General features: G+C 45.3%; 2 protein-coding genes across 4 annotated transcripts in view; one reads left to right on the forward strand and one right to left on the reverse strand.

Annotated features, from left to right (window-relative positions):
• Positions 1 to 12048, reverse strand: part of MRPS18A (mitochondrial ribosomal protein S18A) — a 16456-nt gene extending 4408 nt beyond the window's left edge. Inside the window, exons 1-3 of the mRNA XM_016212742.2 lie at positions 11927 to 12048; positions 4992 to 5023; positions 2462 to 2569 (exon numbers count right to left, since the gene is read on the reverse strand). Of these exons, the coding sequence (XP_016068228.2) occupies positions 2462 to 2569; positions 4992 to 5023; positions 11927 to 12038 (252 nt within the window). The 5' untranslated portion in view covers positions 12039 to 12048. The remainder of the gene's footprint in view (positions 1 to 2461; positions 2570 to 4991; positions 5024 to 11926) is intronic.
• Positions 12049 to 12139: 91 nt separating this feature from the next.
• The window catches only part of VEGFA (vascular endothelial growth factor A), a 90882-nt gene continuing 80679 nt past the window's right edge, over positions 12140 to 22342 (forward strand). The window contains exons 1-2 of one of the 3 annotated variants that reach the window (XM_016212744.2): positions 12140 to 12281; positions 14379 to 14447. The gene's annotated coding sequence lies outside the window, so the exon portion shown is untranslated. Of the gene's footprint in view, positions 12282 to 14086; positions 14148 to 14187; positions 14448 to 22342 lie in introns of those variants that run through there. The other 2 variants (XM_087817406.1, XM_016212745.2) reach the window with 2 other exon arrangements.

The following is a 22342-nucleotide window of genomic DNA, read 5'->3' on the forward strand; positions in this document are numbered from 1 at the left end:
AGACAGAAATTATGAGATGAGGGTCAGCTGGGTGGATACTTGATGCTGGGAAGCCAGGCCACGTGACCTATGGGGAAGGCTGTCGACCCTGGCACACCAAGAGGTTGAGGTCTCTGTTGGGAACTGACCTGAGACCACTCCCTCCACACTGAGCTTTGCACACTGGTCTACAACCTTCACCCTAACAAAAGTTAAATCCCAACTTAATAAGATTTTCTGACCCCATTGCTAATCCTAAGAGCTTTTAGCTCCTTGATGAGATAATCTTTTGATAGACTGGGTTAGAGAACAGAAACTCTTCAAGAAGTGTTAATCTTTCGTGCACCTGCAGTATCTTTCCTGGTGACAAAAAGTCTGTTATACTCCTAGGGTAAGGCAGAGGGTATGTCATATATTTTCACACACGAGGGAAAATCTATACCATTTCTGCCCCCAAACCCAATGTGCCACAGGCCAGAATACACGTGGACAGTCCCTCCACCTTCTGCCACTCCCTCTAAAGTGCTAAGCAGCATACAAGCTGAGGAAGGGACCAAGGCTGTGAAGTTAAATCCGTATCTTCTAAGCCCATGACTAGATGTGAATGGATTCTCAGGCTTCCTTTGGGCCATCAAACTGCTTTGGAAGAATCAAGGAAACAAGGATAAAAAGAGCCAGAATCAAGACAAGAGATCATTTCCCCCCTAACTTTCACAGGATGGCTGAAGGGTTAAATAAAAGCCACCATCTCCCACTCCTCCCTCCCCCTGAGGGGCCTGGCACGCCAGTCTTAGCAGCCATGTCCATAAACTGACTTGCTGCCCTGGCAGGCGCCTAGCTGTATAACCGCAGATTTGTTTTAATCACTGGACAGCTCCTGAGGGACCCAGACCCCCCAATTCCCACCCCTGTAATCTTCAGAATCTGATGAAAAGAACTTGGATTGGATTATCCAGGGCTAATAAACCAGGCTCACAGCCCCAGCCTCCCCCACTGCAGGCTGCCAAGGAAGCTGACAGCTTTGTGCAGCTCAGGCTAACAGTATCCTGAGTAGAAAGGGGTAAAAGGAAAACAACTTTAGCCTTTACCTTGGAGGGGATTGGATTTCTTCCGCTGGATAAACAGAGCCAAGTTTATTTCTTGGAAACGGCTGGTGGGAAGAGTGCCCCATGGTGGTCAGGCAGGTTCACCTCCCCATCTTCAGCTGGGATTCCAAGTATGGCCACAGCCCCACTAGCTTCCATGTAACAAGCAGCTGTGAATATTGCCCTGTGGCCTGCAAGCTTCCTATTACTCCAGGTAGCCATCAGCAGAAAGACCCAGGGCAGAGTGAAAGAACACCCCCTCTCCCCACCCTCAGTGGCCTAAAGCCAAGGCTCCCAGCCCAGGAGATTAGTTGGGTCATTCTGTTCAGATCCCATGGGCATGTGGCCTCCTCCCCTGCTCTTACCACCTGACCGGGATCTCTGCCCTTAGTCATCCCATTCCACAGAGGGGCAGAGGGACAACCTGCAGATCAAATTGGCCCAGAGCCTGAATCACCTGAAACCTAAAAATAGGGTGCTTAATGTCACCAATAGAACTCTGAAGGACAAGTATGAATTTCTCCAGGGCTGTGTCCTTTCCCTCAGGCCCTCCCTATTTCTAGAGAGGACGCAAAGTAATAGTTGGGATGGTAGTCTCTGCATGGGGTTTGTATCCACAGAGTTTGAATCTTAGCTCTGATACTTACTAGCTGGGTGATCTGAGGCAAGTTCATTAACTTCTCCATGCCTCAAATTTCCTTACCTGTAGAACAAGGATGAAAAAAGTACCTATTTCATAGTGATATTGTGAAAACGAAGTGAATGAAGACATGTAAATGCTTACAACAGAGCCTTATTCAGAGCATGCACTCAATGCAAGGTACCTATTGTTATTCACTGTCATCATTCTTCATGGAAACAGATGAAGAGCTAGAAGAGCTGGAGCAAACAGGGGTCTCTATAGCTCCAATACAGAGAGAGACAATAATGTGTCCTCAGATCACAGTTGAGGTTTTTCCAAATAGCCTCTCATTATAAAAGAAAACCAAACTCAGATCCTGATTCCATCCCCTTAGGAACACAACCCTGCAAGACTGGGGTACAGGGCCCTGGTGGTCTGACTCGCATGCAACCAGACAATGAACTAAACAATTCTCAACCCTGGCTGCACATGAGAATCACCTGGGGAGCTTTAAAAAATAATGATGGCCAGGCTTTACCTCAGACCAACTGAATCAATGTCTGGGGGTGGGGCCTGAGCATTTTTTAAAGCTTCCCTATAATTCTAATGTGCAGCCAGAGTTGAGAGCCACTGAACAAAATGCTTGTCTTTGGTGGCCCCATGAGATGCAGCAGTGGCTATGGGGGAAGGGGAGTGGGGAGCAGTGATGTTGCTTAAGTTAAACAGGAAATATGACCTCTGTAACATGCAGAGCCCAGTGTCTTTGCACACTCACCTCATAGCCATACTTGTGCTTCAGGTTCCACCGGCAGATGGGGCACTGGCCAGAGGGGTTAGGGGGATTTGGACTTTCCCGGGGAGTGTCTGTGATACGGCCTTCAATCTAGGAGGCAGAGAAAGAGAGCCAGTGAGGGAGAGGGCCATGTGGAATCTCTAACCCTTGAGCAACCCCCAAAATGGTGGGAATGCTGGTGTAACTTCATCTCTGGGAGTCTTGTGGGAACAGGTAATAGGTCTTTCTGCTGGAACTACGGTGGTTGTTCTGCAGTCACTATATACTGGGCCCTAGGGTGTTCACAGAGAAGTGATTTGGTGGCCTTCAAGGGCAGTGGAAACTGAACTTAATGCTGGAGGCAAGAGGGAGGGGTTTGCTGTATCAGCTGAATGCTACCTTTCCTTCTCACACAAACAAAAACCACCTTTGGGAAGAAGTAATAAATGCACATGGTAAAAAGTTTCAAACTGCGCAGGGATGTAGAGTCCAAAGGAAGTGTCCCTCCCATCCCACATATCCCTCTCAGCGGAAACTGCAGTTTCCAGCTTTATCTTACAGAGCTAAGTCTATGCCAGTGGTTCTTAGCTTGCCATGAGTGTGCATCCCCAGGGGACAATGGAAAATGTCTGAGACATTTTTGACCGTCACAACTGGAAGATGGTGTGCTATTGGCAGCTAGCAGGGAAGCTAACCATCCTACAATGCACAGGACAGCCCTCACAACAAAGAATTAGCCAGCCCAGGATGCCAACAGTGCCAAGGTGAGAAGCCTAGTCTCTGCCTAGCTGAGCAGATATCCGTGTGCACTCCTGCTGCTTCTCTTTCTCTCTCCTTTAAAAACACAGATGGGAGAGTACATTCCCCTGCCCTCCTCCTTGCTTTTATTATTTTGGATGCCACCTTTCCAACCGTGCTGAGGCCACGTGCAAAATGACCTCTGCTGTGGCTGTTGTATCCTGTGACACAGCCTTGGAATTACTAAGCGCAATAGACCAATGATCTGGGAGTCAGCTCCAATTGCAAGAGGGGGAGTTTAGAAAGCCTTGCTGCTTGAAGCCTTGGATTATGAGAGCGAGGTTGGGACAGTGCTGAGAAGCTTTGGGAGGGGAGGAACACTATTTCCTGGGGTAGAACTGGCAAACAGGAAAGGAGCTGGAAGCAATGCTTGGCCGTGCAGGGCACTGCTACCCACCTTTCTGCCAAGGCCACCACAACTATGCCAAAAAGAAGTGTGTTAGGGAAAATGTGTAGGTGTGTGGCAGACTTGAGAGGGGTTAAGGTGGGCTGTGGGGAGAGAGCTAACATTCACTGACTCCCCGTTATATGCCTGGTTTTGTGCGAATCATGGTTCACATTTATCATCTCATTTAACCCCCACAACCTAGTGAGGGGGAGGCATCATGATCTTACTTTACAGATGAAGAAAGTGAGACCCCAGAGAGTAAGCAATACCCAGTCAGCCAAGGTACCGCCTCTCCAGGCATGGATGGGCTCCTTCCCCCAAGGTTCTCCTATGCCACCAGGTCTCCATGTTCATTCTACAAATAGCAAATTCATGCCCCACATGAAAAACTGTCTTCACACTCAAAAGCCAGATGTGTTTTCTCTCCACCAGCACAGAGTTCACAGGGTGAATGTGTTTCAGCTTTGAATAAAGGAATAAACAAGGTGCCCTAAGGGGATGGGCCCCCCTCAAAAGAACTATTTTGAGGTTAAGCATTGCAAAAAGCAGAGAGAGTATTCTGGGGAAGACCCAAAGAGGGAACCCGAAAACCTTGTTCTGGGGATAAGACTGCCTAGGGAGGACTGGACTTGGCTGGCTGCCAGAAGGGTTAAATCTCTGGTTGACATGGAAGTTATAAAGGCTTCTGGGAACTCTGTGGAGTGGCTGCGGATTTCTTGGAGGCATGAAAAGCCATGTGAAAACAACGCTGTCTTTTAGGGATTATAGGATAATCTAGGCCCCATGACTCCTGGAGGAAGGGAGGTGAGATAGGCCCAATGAAGGAAAGGCGGGAGTGGGTGGATCAAGTCATTCTAGCTTTCTTACCAACAGGCAAGTCAGGGTGCTAGCTAGTGAGCCCAGGGTCCAAAGAGTGCCACCTTTTAACTGCATCACTTAAGGAGTAGCTTAGCATCCTGGGCAGAAAGGAAAGGAGCCAAGATCAGGATCCTGGCCCTGGATCAACTTACTCTGGCTTTCTAGTCCTGCCACTGCCTTAGTTTCCCCTTTGGAAAACTAATTTATCACCCTCCAAAGAACATATCAGCCAAGACCTCTGAGATCTTGTCATACAAATGGTCACTTGAATCAAATGAAAGATGCTTCAATCCAGGTACAAATGACTGTTCCTGATTAACCACACAATAGCACAAAGCTTGAAAAATAGTAGACTGAGATTTATGGTCACAGAGGGAGATGATCCTGGAGCTAGGAGTTCAGTTTGGACCTCCCTCCCTCCCTCAGAGGAGCAGCCAGGCAGCTCCAAGTGTTAAAGAGGTTATAAATGGCCAGCTTGACGATACTTACTATAGTTGTCTTCCCTTCTTGGATCTCCACCACTACAGAGATAAAGGGGAAAAATTAGGTCAGCCATTTAATAAGGAACAGGGAGTTTCAAATAATAGCTCAAATTCTACATCAGAAAAATGGAGCCTTCAGTCTGCACTCTCCCACAGTCCCCACCTCAAAGAGAAAGCGTGCAGGGTTCACTTCCAAGTGCCAAGGCTCTATGCCCTTGAGGCTGGGTGGGGGTAAGCCCGGATGCCCAAGTAATATCTCTCTGGGATCAAGGATCTCCACACTGTTTTTGCCTTTCTAAGCCAAGGTTCATCTTGGTTCTAAGGAAATTGGCAAGATCCTGCCCTACTGTGGCTAGCAATAATGACCTAGGAGTGTGTATCTGTGTGGGGTGGGGGGCAGGGAGGCAGAAGCATGTAAAAGACCTTCAAAAGTACCCACTGCATGTGTTCTTTTACTAAGAGAATCAGACAAACATAGTTACTAACCTTGAAGAGTTTGCAATCTAAGATACAGTACTGAACTAACACGGCTCCAGTGGCCCTGGGTAGATAAGCAATGAGAAAGTTCACTCCTAAAATTCATCCTGAAAGCCTTGTGTTAAAGCTGTATGAGGAAAACAGTGTGAGTTAAATCCTCTTTCTTTTCCACTCCTTCCAGCAGGGTTGCATTTTGTTATCTATACTGGAGAGGTGTGATAAAAGAGGTGGGAGTGCCCTGGCCAGTGTGGCTCAGTTGGCTGGTGCACTTTGGTTGAAGGTTCAATTCCCAGTCAAGGTATAAGCCCGTGTTGCATGCTCGATCCCCGGTAGGGGGCATGCGTTCGATGTTTCACTCTCACATCAAGGTTTCTCTTTCTTTCCTTCTAAAAACCAAAAAAAAAAAAAAAAAAAAAAGTGGGAATAAGGGGCCTGCAGAAATTGGGTCCAGGAAGAAGTTCAAGGAGAATACTACAATTCCAAAGTGAGAGGGACTCCCTTAGCTCTTTGCCTATTTAGGTCTGACAGTCAATAGAGAACCTGAGGGAAAGACAGTAAGTCACACACATCTGTCAGGCTGTACATATTTCCTATCTTACATGACTGAGATGCAGAACGACAACTTCAACAATATTCAAAGGAAGAACCAAGCTAAAAGCCCACATTTGGTGAATATAATCAGTTTCTTTAGAAAGAGAGAAGCTATAGCTGTTAGCTTAGGAACTGGCACACAGCAGATGCTCAATTAACGTGAACTAGCATTTAGGGAACAAAATATTCATCATGGTCCCCTTCTGACTGCTAATTACTGTAATAGAAAACTTGGGCCTACATAACTGCAAACTGTCTCCCCACGTACTAAAATCGCTTTTTAACAGCAGCTTGGCTACCACAATTAGTTTTACTCAGCTCTAGCCAAGGCAAGAATACAGATTAGAAAGAGCAAGGATTTTAGGAAGCTCTCAGACCCCTGAAGATATATACCCAAATAGTAATATTGGTTTTCTCTCAGTGGTGGCAGTAGGTGAATTTAGTTTCTTCTTTATGCCTATCTGTATTTTCTAAAGTTTCTAAATAAACGTGTACTGCTTTTGCAATAAAAAATAATAGAGTATGTCTAAGGAAAAAAAGTGAGGCAATCCTAACCCAACCAGAGTCCCACAGCAGCGTCTGTGATCAATGAGCTTTGTGACTGACACCTAATTGGACACAGACTGCCTGGAATTGTTCCCCATGTGTTTTCTGGGCAAGGCCATTCATAAAGACTCATTCCTTCTAAATAACCAACCTGAAAGCCCTTCCATTTCCAACTCCAGACACAAAGTTTTACCAATGGCCATAAAGGCCCTGAGGTTTTCTCCCAACACTGTAGTTTCCAATCAATTCAAAGACAAACTAGGTTTCTCCCTGTAAAAGGAAATTTGTCACCCCACACACGGATCTACTTGCTCAGAACATAGACCAGCTTAAACGGGATGTGGGTGAGACTCAACCTGGTGCTCAGTCTGGAGGCCAGCACAGCTGCAGAGGGACTGTCACTGCAATGTATCAACCTATAAATGTGGGGATGCAGGAGGGCACAGCTCCAGCCCAGTAGGGCTTCTAGGCACCCCAGAAACTCTGCAAATTTGCAAAAGCCAAACTGGCTGGAGGGCAACCAAATCTGAGCAATAACAGGTGGGACGAAAGTTTTTAAGAATCACGATAGGAAACCAAAGGAGAAACATTCCGGTACCACTCAAGAGTCAGCACTAGAACAATACCCTGAAACACAAAGCGGATAAACATGTGGTTCCCCTCTCCAAGGAGGCACTTGGGTCCTAATCATGAGGTAAACAAGTCTAACAAAACACACATCACTCCCGGCAAAGAACCAAACCCTGAAGTCATCCCACTGGCCCCTGGAAAAGAGATCAAAGACCATGGCAAGCTCCACTGTTCACAAGCTCCCCACACAGCAACTCTGAGCCAATGAATCATCTTACTATAAGCCAGTGGGTAAAACATTAGGCAGATGCTTATCTGATAGAGACAATTTGTCAAACCAGAAGGAATGACCTGAGAATTCACATGAGATTGAGATTAATCAGGGCAGTTTCTCAGTACTGGGGCAGAAGGCCTGGCTGGAGCCTGAAGAGGCTCTGATAGATTTTAAGCCTCTCAAAACAGGAGATAGGAATCAAAATAGTATTGATTTTCAGTGTGCATACAAAAACATGTCAAAACCAAACAAAACCTGAGATCCATTTTGTCCCTGGCCTCCTCTCCACTTAAGAGAAGTGGGGGTGGCTAAAAAAGCTGGACTAAGAGATTTATGCACTAACAGAAAACTTGGTTAGAAAAAGATGGAATCACCCTTGTGTTCTGAGAAATGGCTGTATCAAGTAAACCCAGGAAAGAAATGAAGCAGTTTTCTAAACTAGAATTAAGGACCAAAATCTTTGAAGATAGGCACTTCTCATACAAATCAAATAATCTGTTCCACAGGAGGCAACACATTTGCTGTGGACCTTACAGTCCAGCTCCACCTATTGTGGAGAGTTATAACAGAATACGAAGACGGAGTCTTTGCCCTCAGGGAGAAAAGGGAACTAAACCAAGTATGGGAACTTCACTATAATAAAGTCCATGCCTTGTAAAGAGGTCCTTTGAGTGCTTCAGTAAATACTCGTCTAGGATGGAGTCCAAGATAACTGAATTATAACAGTCTAGAGCAAACAGCATTGCGGTGAGATTGCAGTGAACACAGAAAGACCTTGATGGCCACATAAACACAGACACAGTGAACTGCGGCAGTATAAAGACCCAACTGTTTAAGTAAAGGAGGAAGTGAGGAAAGATGAATGAGTGGAGGGCACTGCTACAGAAAGTGCCCAGAGACCAAGGTCCTTCTTGGAAAAGATCCATGGAAACCAAGTCCCAAGCAGAGTATGAAGGAATGGAATAACTGAATGGCAGGAAGGCTAAGAGGTGGTACTGACAGTCTTACAGGGTCAGGGAGTAAAGCATGTGTTTGGGATGCACTTCTGGTAATTAACTACTTTTCTCAAACTCCTTCCTCTCTCAAACACCCCTCCTTTCTGTTCATCTTTAATTCTACCACTGAACTTTTCTGATTCTCTCATCACCTCTCCCCTTCTTTTCCCTTGGACCCCTGAGGGAATGTCCCTCTGCACTACCTTCAGAATAAGGAGTCTTAGTGCTGCACAAAAACCTCTTTCCACTAGCAGGTTACTCTCAATTCTTTAAAGCCCCCAACTTGCTCACTCCTCTCTCAAAGCTTTCAGCTATAGAGCTGCCTTAGCTGAAATGCTATAGCTAACTGTAAAAGATGAAGCAAATTCCCTTCAGCTTGTACTTATACTTTCTTTTTTTTTTCTTTTTTTTTTTTTTAATATATCTTTATTGACTTCAGAGAGAGGAAGGGAGAGGGAGAGAGAGAGATAGAAACATCAATGATGAGAGAACCACTGATCAGCTGCAGTCCGCAACCCGGGCATGTGCCCTGACCGGGAATCGAACCTGATCGCCTGGATCCTAGGTCGATGCTCAACCCCTGAGCCACGCCCGGCTGGGCAACTTATACTTTCTGATCTAGGTGTTTGATAGATCATTACTGTAAATTCAGATAATCATGTTTACTTTTCTTGTTTTAAATAATTTCCTTCATAAGAGCACTAAGAATGATAAGGCAGGAATGAGGTCTAACACAATCTTTCCCAAGTCTGGCAGTGCCAACCATAAAGGCACTAAATGGTCTTCAGCAAGTTAAATGATGAGGGCTTTCAGGGAAGGGAGGGAACCACTGGGAAGCCCTGCCACGAGTACCAAGGTGATGTTGCTGGTGGAGAGGGAAGAGCGCCGGCTTTACTTCCAACTCCACACTCGCTAGCTGTGTGATGCTGGGTGGTTACTGAACTCCTCTGGACCTCATTTGTAAAAGCGTCAGTAACATTCACTTTTAAGGATTGTTGAGAAGACTAAATAAATGTATGTGGAAAACCTAGCACTGTGTTTGTAGGAGGCACTTAATAAACCACAATTTCCATTTTTGTCTTCCTTCCGTCTTGCCTCTTCCATAATAATATTTTTTGGCTTTGTGTCCCTCTTGTCAAACTTTAGACCAGGCTTTCTCAACAGCATGAATCACATTTTAGGCCAGGCAGTTCTTTGTTGTGGGGGGCTGTTCTGTGAACTGTAAGATTACAGTAGCATTCCTAGACTGTACTCACCAGATGCCAGGAGTACCAGTTGTGACAACCAAAAATGTCTCTAGACATTGCCAAATGTTCCTTGGGGAACAAAACTGCCCCCAATTGAGAACCACTGCTTTAGACTGAGAGTCTTTACAAGCAGGAGTCCTGGTGCTGAGTGCTCATGAACACTGACTAAAATTTAGTATTACCTAATACTTTGAAAAGTAGGATGCTTGAATATTTTCAGCAAAACATCCAGCTTCCTCCCCACAACTTTAAATTCTATGTGTACAGTATTATTTGGGTGTCAAATATACCAGCTGGGATCAGTCAAAATTATATGTGTAATATTTTATGCTTTACACATAAGGGGTAGAATATCAAGGAAAGTTTTTTCATTTAAACACTTTGGAGCCCTGGCTAGGTAGCTTAGTTGGTTAGAGTGTTGTCCCGATACACCATTGTTGTGGGTTCAATCTCTGGTCAGGGCATGTATAGGAATCAACCAATGAAGGCATAAATGAGTGAAACAAGAGATCAACGTTTCTCTCTCTCTCTCTCTCTCTCTCTCTCTCTCTCTCTCAAATCAATAACATTTAAAAAAATATAAAGCCTTTGGAGACTTTGGTTCTCCTTCACTTAAGATCACATCAATTCAATTATTTAGCTTTTAGGTCTGACAGTGAGTAACAAAGGAGCAACCAACCCAAGTATTTATGAATTAGAGGAATTCAAATATCCATCTGATTATACAGTCCATCATTTCACAAACTCTCCAACAGGAAAAATTCTAATCTAAAATATTCCTTTGTAAAAGAGCAAAACTATTCCTCTTGCTTATCCTCTGGGAACATAGCAAAGCACTGTTTTCAACTTTGAATTTCATAAAGGATATGTAAATTGCAGCTATTAGTGTTTGACACTTGGTGGACACCCTCAAAAATACTATGCGCATATGCTTATTTTGCAGCATGGGAACAGATGAAAGACCTTTTCCAAGTCCTTCTTCATTAATGGATTAGTTTACCTAATGTTAACCAGGCAGTATCCAGATTTTGTTGATCTTTCTAGCAAATGTTCCATCTTCCCTTCATAGCTAAATTCTTCACACATACCTGCTATTTCCATTTCTTCATGAACTATCTCTTTGATTTCACATTCTATTGAAGTTGCTGTTTGAAAGCTAAAAAAAGGAGACCTCTTCTGAAACAAATCCAATGGACTCTTCATTAGGCTCTTTTGGACTTTCCTGTTCCCTCTGAAAACAACGATCACTCTTTTCCTCTGGATATGTCTCAGCTTTAGTTAACGGATATGCTGGTCAGTACTGTGCCAGAATCTTTAAAAAAGTCCACATCACTTCTTCTGCACACCACTCATCCTTTCCTGCTTCCAGCAGTGCACAAAGGAAGGCTATGTCTTGAAAGACCTTTTTCACTCTCTGCCAGATGCAGTCTTTTTATAAGCCCATTCAAGACATCCTCCTCATGAAAATTTCCAATTGGGTTTGCTGTTTCCAGTAATGGAATCTCCCTGTACTTTACTGCAGTGTACACATATCATCTCACTAGAACCTAACTTCTCAGGAAAAGGGCTGTATTTTCTTTCTCCAGAATCCCTCGACAGCCTGAAGTAAAGCACTTGGCTTTTAGTAAACTCTCAGTTCAACGCTAGAATCAGGCTGCCTTTTCAGACTTAAGATTAATGAAAAGCAAAAATACCATCCAGCATCTCTCTCTGTGTCAGCTGTTTAATGGCCTTTCCACCTTAGCTTCCACTTCTCAGGGAGACCAGCGGCCGGGTTAGAAAAAGCCGCCACCAGATTACAGCACTTTCAGATGGGAAACTGGAAAGGGAGACGCTTGGGAGGGTCTCCAGATGTCCTTCCCTCATGACCCAGGGGTACTTTAATGAATAAGGCAGCCGTTCGGAAACTACGGAAGGGAGAATTAACACGCAGACCCTTAACGAAAACTTTCCTGAACCCTGGAACAGTTTTCTCTTGTACGCTTGCTAACTAAGCAGGTCTTTCTCTCCGACCTCCCCATCCGCCCCCGCCCCCGCCCGTGAGGACACTCAGGAGGGGTGGGAAGTCAAAATAACAGCACCAGGGTCTGGAAGGGGCTTTCGAGCACCCCGGGAGCGCCAGCATCTCTGAGGTTTCAAAACTGCGCGAAGGAAAGGGAAGGAGGAGGCACGACAGCTGGAGGAAGCTCCCCGCGCCGCTCTTCTCTTCAGCTTTGGGAGGTCGCCGGGACTCAGGACTCACCTTCTCTGAACCCGCGATGTGGAGGCCGAGCCCAGCTGGTCGCGGCCGGGCTTGCCAGGAGCCCTCGGAACAGCCGCCCACAGCCGGACGCCAGCACACAGAGAGCCGCCATCTTGAAGGCCAACTATGACCTCTGGGCACTTCCGCTTCCGGAACGGCGCACGCGCAGCCGCATTGGTGGGCGAGAACCGGGCGGCTTGTGGACTCCTCGCTCCGTTACTCCTGTCACTTCCTTTTCCCTCACCTTTCCAGCTTTTGGCTAAGGGGAGAGGGCTCTGTGTCAAGGCTGTGCTTCATTCCGAGGATCTAGGGGAGGTCTTCTAGCTCCTGTCTGTCAGTGCTCGAAGCCTCCAAGGTCGCTTTCGTTTGCGTGGTAAAATCGCATGAACTATACCGCTCTATCTTGAAAGCTTTTTCTTCTCTGCAAATCAGATGTGGATTTTCAGCTTCCTGTGGCTGGAGCTAGGCCTCTACAGGAGAGGTTGAAATGGTTAGGAACTCTGGTTCTGGAGCATCCAGTATCAGGCAAACCTAGGGTAGAATTAATGTCTCCCCCTCCCCCACCCCATCTTTCATTCTCATCTTTGGCCAGGGCTTTTGCACAGCTGTTTCCTCTGTCTGCTCTTTGCCTACCTGGTAAACTCCTACTTATTTCTCAGAGCTCAGCTCAAACTTCCCTTCCACTGGAGTCTTCCTTAAAAACCTCCCTGTTACTGTTTCACAGCACCAGATACCGCTCCATCTTAGTACTTGGCATGATTGCAGTTTTATGTTTGTATAATATGTGTTTCCCCATCAGAGTGTGTGCTCCATGGAGGCAAGGACGTTGTTTTATGTTGACTGTCATATCTCCAGCACATAGCACAGTGCCTGACACATAATGAGAGCAATATATACTTTTTAAGTGAATGTAGAACCTATTTTATAGGGTTGTGGAGATTAGATGAGATAAAACAAGTGCACAATGAATGTAAGTTAATAGAGATGGCCATTGTGTTACACACTTCTCACAAGTTTGATGTACTTGCCTAATAAGGAAGTGTATAGTATCACAAAAACAATACAAAGGCTCAATTTTCCCTCTTTTGGGTTTGCAGGACATAACAGGATGTTCCCCTGGAGCTACATAAGAAAGGAAAGCCATTTACAGCTCAATTCTTCCACTTGGTGGTTAGGATATTCTTTTCCACCCTCCACAGTAAACCCGAAGGGGGATTTTCTAGTTACCCTACTCTGATTCATAGATGGGAAAATCAGCCTCGTTAAATGTCTCGGCATGTTTTCTGATGGGGGTGGGGAGCCTATCTTCCAGTTGGGACTGCCACCCTGGTGGACCAGGAGGATGCAGAGTAGCTGCTGCTTGGGGAGCTTGAATGACATCACCACAGACAAGAGCACAGGAGAAATGTGGCACTGGAGTACCTTAAAACATTGCGTTTAGCAAGGGCAGATCCTGGGAAGGGGAGACTTGAGAGGAAGGCCAGTCTAGATGTGTGAGACTGACACATGGTTAGGTGGAGGTGGAGCACAGGGTTTTGCTTGGGTATAGGTCTGGGTATCCTGGCCAGGATCAGGAAAGCCTTGGCTCTCCCTATAGCTCCCACTTTCCTTCTATACAAATGACCTTGAGTCCTTTCTGCTTGTATCACATCCCATTTCTAAGTCTCCAACTCCTGGCAATCCAGTAGGGACTGGGCAGTAACAGCTACACCCAAAGCTTGTTGTGCACATAGTGAACTAAACTATTGGAGTGCCAGCCCTCTCATTATCTTATCCTAACTTATCATAATCAAATTTTATTTTAAAAAACAAGTTGTATTTGTTACAGTGACAAATAATGTGATCATTATAGAAAAATGAAATAGATAAAATATAAAGAAAATAAGTGTCATCTATAATTCAGAGATAAGCATTATTTACACTTACCAAATGAAATAATACTGTGCATATTCTTCATTTTGTAATATCTTATTTTTATGAATCCATTTATTTGTTCCTACATGAAAAAAATTTTCTGTGAGATAGATGTTTCTCAGAAGACTAGCCTTGAATTTTATTTTAAATTAAAGAATAACCTATATTAGAAAGTACACAAATTATGAGTGTACAGCCTCATAAATTTTCACAAAGGGAAACACTACCCACACCAACAAGTAGAAGATTGCTTACACTCCAGAAAATTCCCTGATGTCCCCTTTCAGACACTACACCTACCCCAAAGGTAATCATTATTTTGACTTTTAGCACTATAAATTACTTTTCCCTGCATCTGATCTTTATATAAATAGAGTCTTTCATAGCATGTACTCTTTGTGTCTGCTTTCATCTGCTCACCATATTTATGAGATTCATCCATATTATTATATATAGCTATCATTCGTTCATTCTGATTGCTGTATACTGTTCCACTGTGATTATACCACAATTTATTTATTCTTTCTTTTGTTGATAGGATTGGATACTTTCTGGTTGGGACTATTATAAATACTGTTGTGATGAACATTCTTCTATATGATTTTTGGTAAGCACAAGAACAAACCTGTCTCAGGAATATATCCAGGAGTGGAACTGTTGGGTTATAGGGTATGTATATACTCAGCTTTAGTAGATACTGCCTAACTGTTTTCCATAGTAATTGTACCAGTTTACTCTGGTACCATCTGTATATGAGAGTTCCAGTTGCTCTACATCTTTATCAGTATTTTTTTTGTATTTTTGTATTATGATCTTTTTTGTACTTTTTATCTTGGCCATTCTGGTGAATATGTATAAGCTCTCATTGTGTATTTAATTTATGCTTCTCTTATGACTAAAAAAGGTGAATCACTTTATAAGCCATTTAGATATCCTCTTTTTAAAATGTTTGTTCAAGTCTTTGGGCCATTTCATATTGGGTTGCCTGTTTTTCTCTTATTGATTTGTGGAAGTTCTTTATATATTCTGGATACTTGTCCTTTGTTGGATATATGTGCTGCAAATGTCATCTCCCTTTCTGTGGGTAGCCTTTTCATTCGTCTGCAGTATATTTTTTAATAAGCAGTATTTTAAATTTTAATATAGTACAATTTATAAGGTTTTCTCCTTTATGGTTGGCATTTTTGGTTTCTTATTTAAATATTTTCTCTCTTCAAGCTCATGAAGATGTTCTTCTATGTTTTCTTCCAAAAGCTTTATTGTTTTACCTCTCATATTTGATCTAAACTCATCTGGAATTGTTTTATTGTATGGCCTGAGATTGGGATTAAGATGCATTCTTTTTCCTTAGAGATATCTGACACAGGAACATCATTTATTAAGAATATTATACTTCCCCCCATTGCATTTTATCTGGTGTGGATCTGTTTCTGAAATTTCTATTTGGTTCCATTGGTCCTTTAGTCCCATTTGTAGTGGCTGTATACTATTTCACTGTCTGGAGGTGCCATAACTTACTCAACCAATCCCCAATTGCTAGGCATTTAGGCTGCTTTTAATTTGAATGTATTTTATAAGACCTACCTCCCTGTTCCAAAAACAGCATCTTCTATGTCATCATTGTGTTTCATATACCCCTTTCCCCCGTTGGGTATGTTGTGGATTTTTTTTTTTTTAATACAACTGTGTTGTGGAAGAGGGAGTGAGGGCTCTTTTCTGGGGGCTGCAAATGATAGCTGCCACCCAATTTAAGGGCCTTTCCTTGTTTAAAACTTTTTTATTTATTGATTTTAGAGATAGAGGAAGGAAGGGAGGGAGGGAGGGAGGGAGGAAGGGAGATCTGTTCCACTAATTTATGCATTTCTTAGTTGTTTCTTTTATGTGCCCTGATGGGGATCAAATCTTCAACCTTGGTATATTGGACGATGCACTAACCAACTGAGCTCCCTGGCCAGCTCGAAGTGCCTCTCAAGAGCCAGAGTTTCTGGGGCTGTTAGCAGTCACTGTCCTGCATGGGAAGAACTATTTCCAGTTCCAGGAGCAATCCTGGAGCATGGAGAGCAGCAGTGACACTGTATGCACATCTATGAGAGAAGGGAGGCTGACGAACCACTTCTCACCCTGACAAAATTTTCTTTCCACCCCATCTCCTGAGGAGCCCATCCTCCCTGTTTCCACACATTTCCACACAAATCCTTTTTTCATCTACCCCTCATCCTGGACCGTATCTTAAATTGGGAAGTAAGTAACTCAAGTCCCAAGTAACCTGTCCAAATGAAGATGTTCAGGGTAACAGTCACAAACCCAGAAATGTTCATTTTGCCAAGAAAAACTTAAACTCCCAGCAGAAATGATCTAGTTTAGTGACTTGATTCCGGCCAACAGGACAGTCTGCTCACGCCAGAGCAAAGGCAAGAGTTAGGAGGCCATGGGCGGGTCAGCCTGTCTATGGCTTCGGGGCTGAGGAACTTTGGTCCCAGCTGTGGATGAATGTGCTCTTCCAGCCTTCCTCCCACCTCGCCCAGGAAGAGTGGGTCAGAGCCAAGAGCCACACAGATGTTCACCGTGAATGAGCGGAGGCAATGAAAAGGCGCAGGAAGGTGGAGGGAGCTGATCTGGTAGAAACCATGATGGGAGGGAGCTGCTAGAGAAACCAGGAGAAAGGACTGGCAGAGTGAGTGACTGTCAGGTTTGCTTTCTCCTAATTAATGTGGTTTCCTTACAAAACCCCCTGCTCATTCCCAGCTGGTGGAAGCAACCATAACAACATGTGGCCTGCCCTGACTGGGCTGGGAGCTGAGGCTGGGAGCCTCCCAGGAAGGGTCTGGTTTCATTTGCAGCCTCTGCCCCTCCTCCCCAGCTGGCTATGTGCAGATAGGAAGGAACAGTACCTCAATTGGGGGAGAATATTGGGGAGAATCAGCAGGACTGATTGTTTTGGGCTTGCCTGGTTGCTCACCTTGGTTTCCCATGACCTTTTAAAAAGGGCAGTTCCTGCTTGTTGGGCTGCTGCCTCCAAGCAGGTATGAATGGGGGTGGGTGAGGAGACCTTGGACAGAGAACCCCTGCTTTGTGGTGGCCTCTCTACAGGTGTGCCATGTTTGACGCAATGGACCAGGAAACAATTGTGGTGTGTCTAGAGCCCTTGCTAATTCAGTGTTTTTCATCGATTTTTCAGGGTTGCTTCTTTTCCTCACTAGAGCTCTCTGTCCAAGTTATTCATCTTATCCCCTCGTTTGTTCATTGATTCATTTCACCTGCAAGTATCAGTTGAGTAGCTACTACATGCCTTTTGTAAACAAATGATTACATGCAAGGGATGTGTGTAGGGGGGAATCTCTAGGGGTGAAAGCTCTTGTCTCACAAAGAAACATTTTGTAAACTAGATGATGACCCTGGGATTTATTTGCTTTCTCCCAACCTGCCCTGTTAAAAAAAAATTTTTTTTAAATAGTAAAGTAAAACACATGCAGTAGAAGTACATAAAATCTAAATGTATCATATAACAGATTAATTGTAAAACAAAACTGTTTCATTTCTATACTGGATCACGAGGGCATGTTGTTGCCCTAATATTGAAAGGCGGGGGGGGGGGTGTGTGTGTACAAAAACAACAACAAATGAAATTGGTGAGAGGCAGTTTTAGGGGCCTTCAGAACCCAAAACTTTTCAGGAAACTGAGGCCAGAGGAACAAGGCCCCAAACAAAATTGCTGAAGGAGAGAAAGCCTGCTGTGCCCTTTGTGTGCGTTCCTTAGGCCCAGGCCAGAATCCCCTCCAAGTGAGTGGACCCTGGTCAGGACCCCCAGTGCCTGGCTGACATTAACCCTGCCCCCCCTTCACCCAGTGGTTGGAGCCAGTGAGAGCTGCTCAGCTCAGTTTCCTCCAAACTAAGCAAGCCCTGGCTGTGGCTGGGCACTTCGGCAGAGAGCTGGATGCCTTTTCTAAAAGGGTCCTTATGTCCCTGTCAGGCTGAGAAACTCATCAGATTTCTTTCTTCTGGTGCCCGAATTAAATTCTTGCATAAGGAGAGGATTTTAACCTTTAGAGCACTTTGGAACTATTGGCACATTTTTGCTAATGGGTAAAAAATAACACCCTAGGCAGATGCTGTCCCCAGTACACACATGGGGACACATACAAAGCAAAAGGAAAGAGCTGCAGACTCAAAACCACCCATCAGGCAACCTGAAGTCAGATGCGCTTTCTGGGTCTGTTTCTTCATCTGTAAGGAGTCCCATCTGGTTCTAGAATTCTGATTCTACGAACACTCCCGTCCTTGTAATCCAGAGTGATAGCGTTCAGTCTTTAGCTTCCTCCCCACTCTGCTCCCCTTTAGAGATCTTACCCACGTTTACTCCTCCACTCTCACCTTGAAGCTGGGAAATCTAAAATCCATAGCAACACTCCTTTGCACTCCAACCTCTGACTGTCTACAGAAATTCCTATTCGGTTCTTCTGAAGGAGCTTAAATGTGCACCGTGTCTAAGTAAGGCCACCACCTTCCTGATAAGTGTCATCAATACTGTCCATCTTTCTGTGACTCAGTATCACCATTGACTGCCCCCCCATCTAATTCCCAAAGTTTTCATAAATTTCACGGATTTCAAAGTAACCTCATGATTTCCTTCTCTTCCTTACCATTTTAATTTCCACCATCTTCCTATATGTCAGTTTCCCCATTGCCTTCAGTTTCTCTATCTCTAAGCTGCTCTACTGTCTCTGTCTAATTTTTCTAAATATCCCTGGTCACTTTCCTGCTCAATGGCATCTCATCCCCCACAGCTGGCCTCTGAATTTGCATTTTAAAGAAGCTCCTGGAAGACTAAAGTCATAACTGCTGCTGGCCAAGAGGACTAAAGCCCTAACTCTAACTGCACAGCCTGACAGATGGGCCTTCCATGATGTGGTATCCCCTACCTTTCCTGCTTCCCCTCCCCTCTTTTCCTACACAGGTTCTCAAAACCTACCCCGTGTTTATTTTCCTTCCCTTCTTTACCTCCACCATGTTCCTCTTCAGGAGTCCTCCCTCCTCTCCTAATCAAAGGCCCCCTCTTCCAGGGTCTGCCACTTCTCTTTTGTCAGGATTTCAGGGTTGTCTCAAGTGGGGACAGGAGTGCCCCTTTTTAAAAAATTTATCTTCATTGTTGAAAGTATTACACATGTCCCCCTTTTTCCCCCTTGAACCCTTCCACCCTGCATCTGCCCCCCCACCCCCAAGGAGGGCCACTTTCTTATATTCCCATGAAAATCAGCCATTAGATGTGGGCAGGTCACCTCCTCTTCAGCCAGGAAGTCTCCACGGGTTGACAGCTCAGGGCCTTCTGCCCGCAGCATTCTCAGCAGCTGGAAAAAGAAGTCCTTAATCCTGAAATGAAGTCTGAACAGTGTATCATGGCATCCAGCACAGAGTGGAAGACAGGGGGCTCTAGAGTTGCTACTGACCAGCTGGCTAAACTTGGGTCAGAGCATTCACGTTGCTGAGCCTTGGTTTCTCATAAAAAATTATGTCTGGGGAGTCACCAGCTGTGATGGGCTGAGGGTAGACCATGATCTGGCTGTCGGATATGGAAGGAACTCTGCTGAGAGGCTTGATATGAATCCACAGGTGATCCCCAGGTCCTCCCATAAATCCCAAGCCCTATCTGGGTTGCTGTGGGTGTTATCAGAAGGTCAGGAGATCACTTGGCACCCAGATCAGGGATGGCATCTAGGTGAGAGGGGGCTACCTTAGGGACCTGTCAGCAGGGGCCCTGGGAGCTCTATTATTTGGGATGGTTTTCCTTAGAGTCCTAGAAAGGCCACAGAGTGGTTATCAGGGACTGAATGTTTGTGATGCCCCCCCCCCCCCCCAATTTACATGTTGGAGCTCTAACTCCCAATGTGATGGTATTAGGTGGTGGGAGCCTTTGGGAGATGATTAGGTTTAGATGAGTCATGAGGGTGGAGCCCCAATGATAAGATTAGGGCCCTTATAAGAAGAGGAAGAGACACCAGAACTTTCTCTTTCTGCCCTGTGAGGACACAGTAAGAATGGGGCCAGGGAACCCAAGTACACTGCTGGTGGGAATGCAGACTGGTGCAACCACTATGGAAAACAGTATGGAGGTTCCTCAAAAAATTAAAAATGGAGCTGCCTTTTTTTTTTTAATATAACTTTATTTATTTCAGAGAGAGGAAAGGAGAGGGAGAGAGAAAGATGGAAACATCAATGATGAGAGAGTCATTGATTGAGCCCGCAACCCGGGCATGTGCCCTGACCGGGAATCGAACCCCAATTGCCTGGATCCTAGGTCGATGCTCAACCGCTGAGCCACGCCCGGCCGGGCTGGAGCTGCCTTTTGACCTAGTGATCCCACTTCTAGGAATATATCCTAAGAATCCTGAAACACTAATCAGAAAGAATATATGCACCCCTATATTCATTGCAGCACAGTTTACAATAGCTAAGATCTAGAAACAGCCCAAGTGCCCATAACTAGCTGAGTGGATAAAAAGCTGTTGAACATTCACACCATGGAATACTATGCAGCTGTAAAGAAGAAGGATCTCATACCCTTTGGGACAGCATGGAGGGACCTGGAGAGTATTATGCTGAGTGAAATAAGCCAGGCAGAGAAAGCCAAACATCACATGATCTCACTCATATGTGGAATCTAATGACCTTAATAAACTGATGAACAGAATAGATTCAATGACATGGAAGCATAGATGAGACTGACGAATGTCAGAGGGATGGAGGAGGGCGGGTGGATAGAGGGGGAGAGAGTAACCAAAGAATTTATATGCATATATGCACAACCCAAGGACATAGACAATGGTGGGGAGAGGGACTGGGGAGGGGGGTGGGACCGGGTGGAATGGGTCACTGGGGAGAAAAAGGGATATCTTTAATATTTTAAACAAACGAACAAAAAAAAAGAATCAGGCCATCTGTAAGTCAGGAAGTGGTCCATCGGCAAGAACCAAATCTTTTGGCACCTTGATCTTGGACTGTCCAGCCTCCAGAACTGTGGGAAATGTCTGTTGTTTTTGGTATTTTGTTCTAGCAGCCTGAAATAACTAAGGCAGTGGTAGTGGAAGAGGGAGGAAGGAGACAGCTGAAGAAAGCCTGGGGAGTCACTGCTGATGAGTCGAGTTAGGAGGCCTAGTCTGCCTCTGCCTAGCCTTGTGACCTGGGGCATGGCCTGGACTCCTCTGGACTCCAGTGACCTCACCTGAGTGAAAGGTTGGACTGGGAGTCTCTAAAGTCATCTCTAACTGTATGGCTTCATCACTCTAGAGCTAAAGTACTTCCTTTGCACCTCCCTCCTTGGGGCTAGGATGGGCAGAAGGGAGAGGCTAGGGGCCAGCGAGGCTAAGCTTCCTCTTTCCCTTCACTCTGGCCCTGCTGGTTCCACAGAAGCCATTGTAGGCACCTCAGAAAGACTGTCTTTAGGTGGAGGTGTGTAGGACTGGGGGTTGGAGGGCAGGTAGGGGTGGTGAGAAGACTAGGGGCCAGGAAAGGGCAGTTACAACACTCCCTCAATACCGTCCTTCCTGGCTGGTGGCAATTTCTGTGAAATTTGTATCTGACAGTTTCAGGATGGTTTTATTAAAGTTAAAGGTATTAATAATAAAAGAATGTAAACTAGATATTACCTGACATGGGTATTCATGACCATGTGGTATGTGCTTTGTGCACAACTGTGTGTGAGTGTGTGTGTGTAAGTGAAACTGTGCAGGCTTGAGTGGGGGCAGGGGAATGGATGGGATGACCCTTAGCAGGGCGGCCAGCTTGTGGCTTCCAGGCCAGGTTGGTCTTAGGGTGTCTGGTGGGGGAGGGGCAAGATACAGGTCCATTCCACAGCCCAACTGCCCCATCCCTGAAGTCCTGTGCATGTCATCTGCCTGTGGCCTCCAGGCTCCTAAATTTGAGGGTCTCTGACTGGTGGAATCACCCCTTGTTCTCACACCCATCCTGGGAGGCAGGAGAGGGCAGACAGAGGGGTTTTTCTTTCTGGAATGAACTCTCAGCTCCAGAGAGGACAAGGGACTTGCCCAAAATGATGTAGCAAGTTAGAGACAGAGTCCTAGTCAATCAAATGACCTGACATCTAGAAATAGAGGGATTGTAGTATTTGCTTTCTCTGGTGGGGAGGTGGGAAGAGTGGGAAAAATTCTTTTGGGGGCATCAGGTAGCCCTGGGTGACAGGATATTCCTTGTGGTCCTACCCATGGTGACCTGCTGAGACTAAAAAGTGCCTGCTCCACTCCCTCAGCCCTGGAATCTGCCCTGGGAGCTGGTGCAGGGAGGGAGCAGAGCCCAGGAAGGAGGGAGGGAGAGGCCAGGACAGGGGAAGGCAGAAAGGGAGGGAAAGGGCTTGGGGACAGAGGGAGCTGGAGAATGAACAAACAAACAATGTCCTGGAAAATAACTTGTTTCCCCTTTCCAGGCTCCCTGCCTGCTTGCCTTCCCCACTGGAGACAGTAATTTAGAATAACGAGTCATAATTTGATAACA

The sequence above is a fragment of the Miniopterus natalensis genome, chromosome 5 (assembly GCF_054644295.1).
Source record: "Miniopterus natalensis isolate mMinNat1 chromosome 5, mMinNat1.hap1, whole genome shotgun sequence".
Lineage (NCBI taxonomy): Eukaryota > Metazoa > Chordata > Mammalia > Chiroptera > Miniopteridae > Miniopterus > Miniopterus natalensis.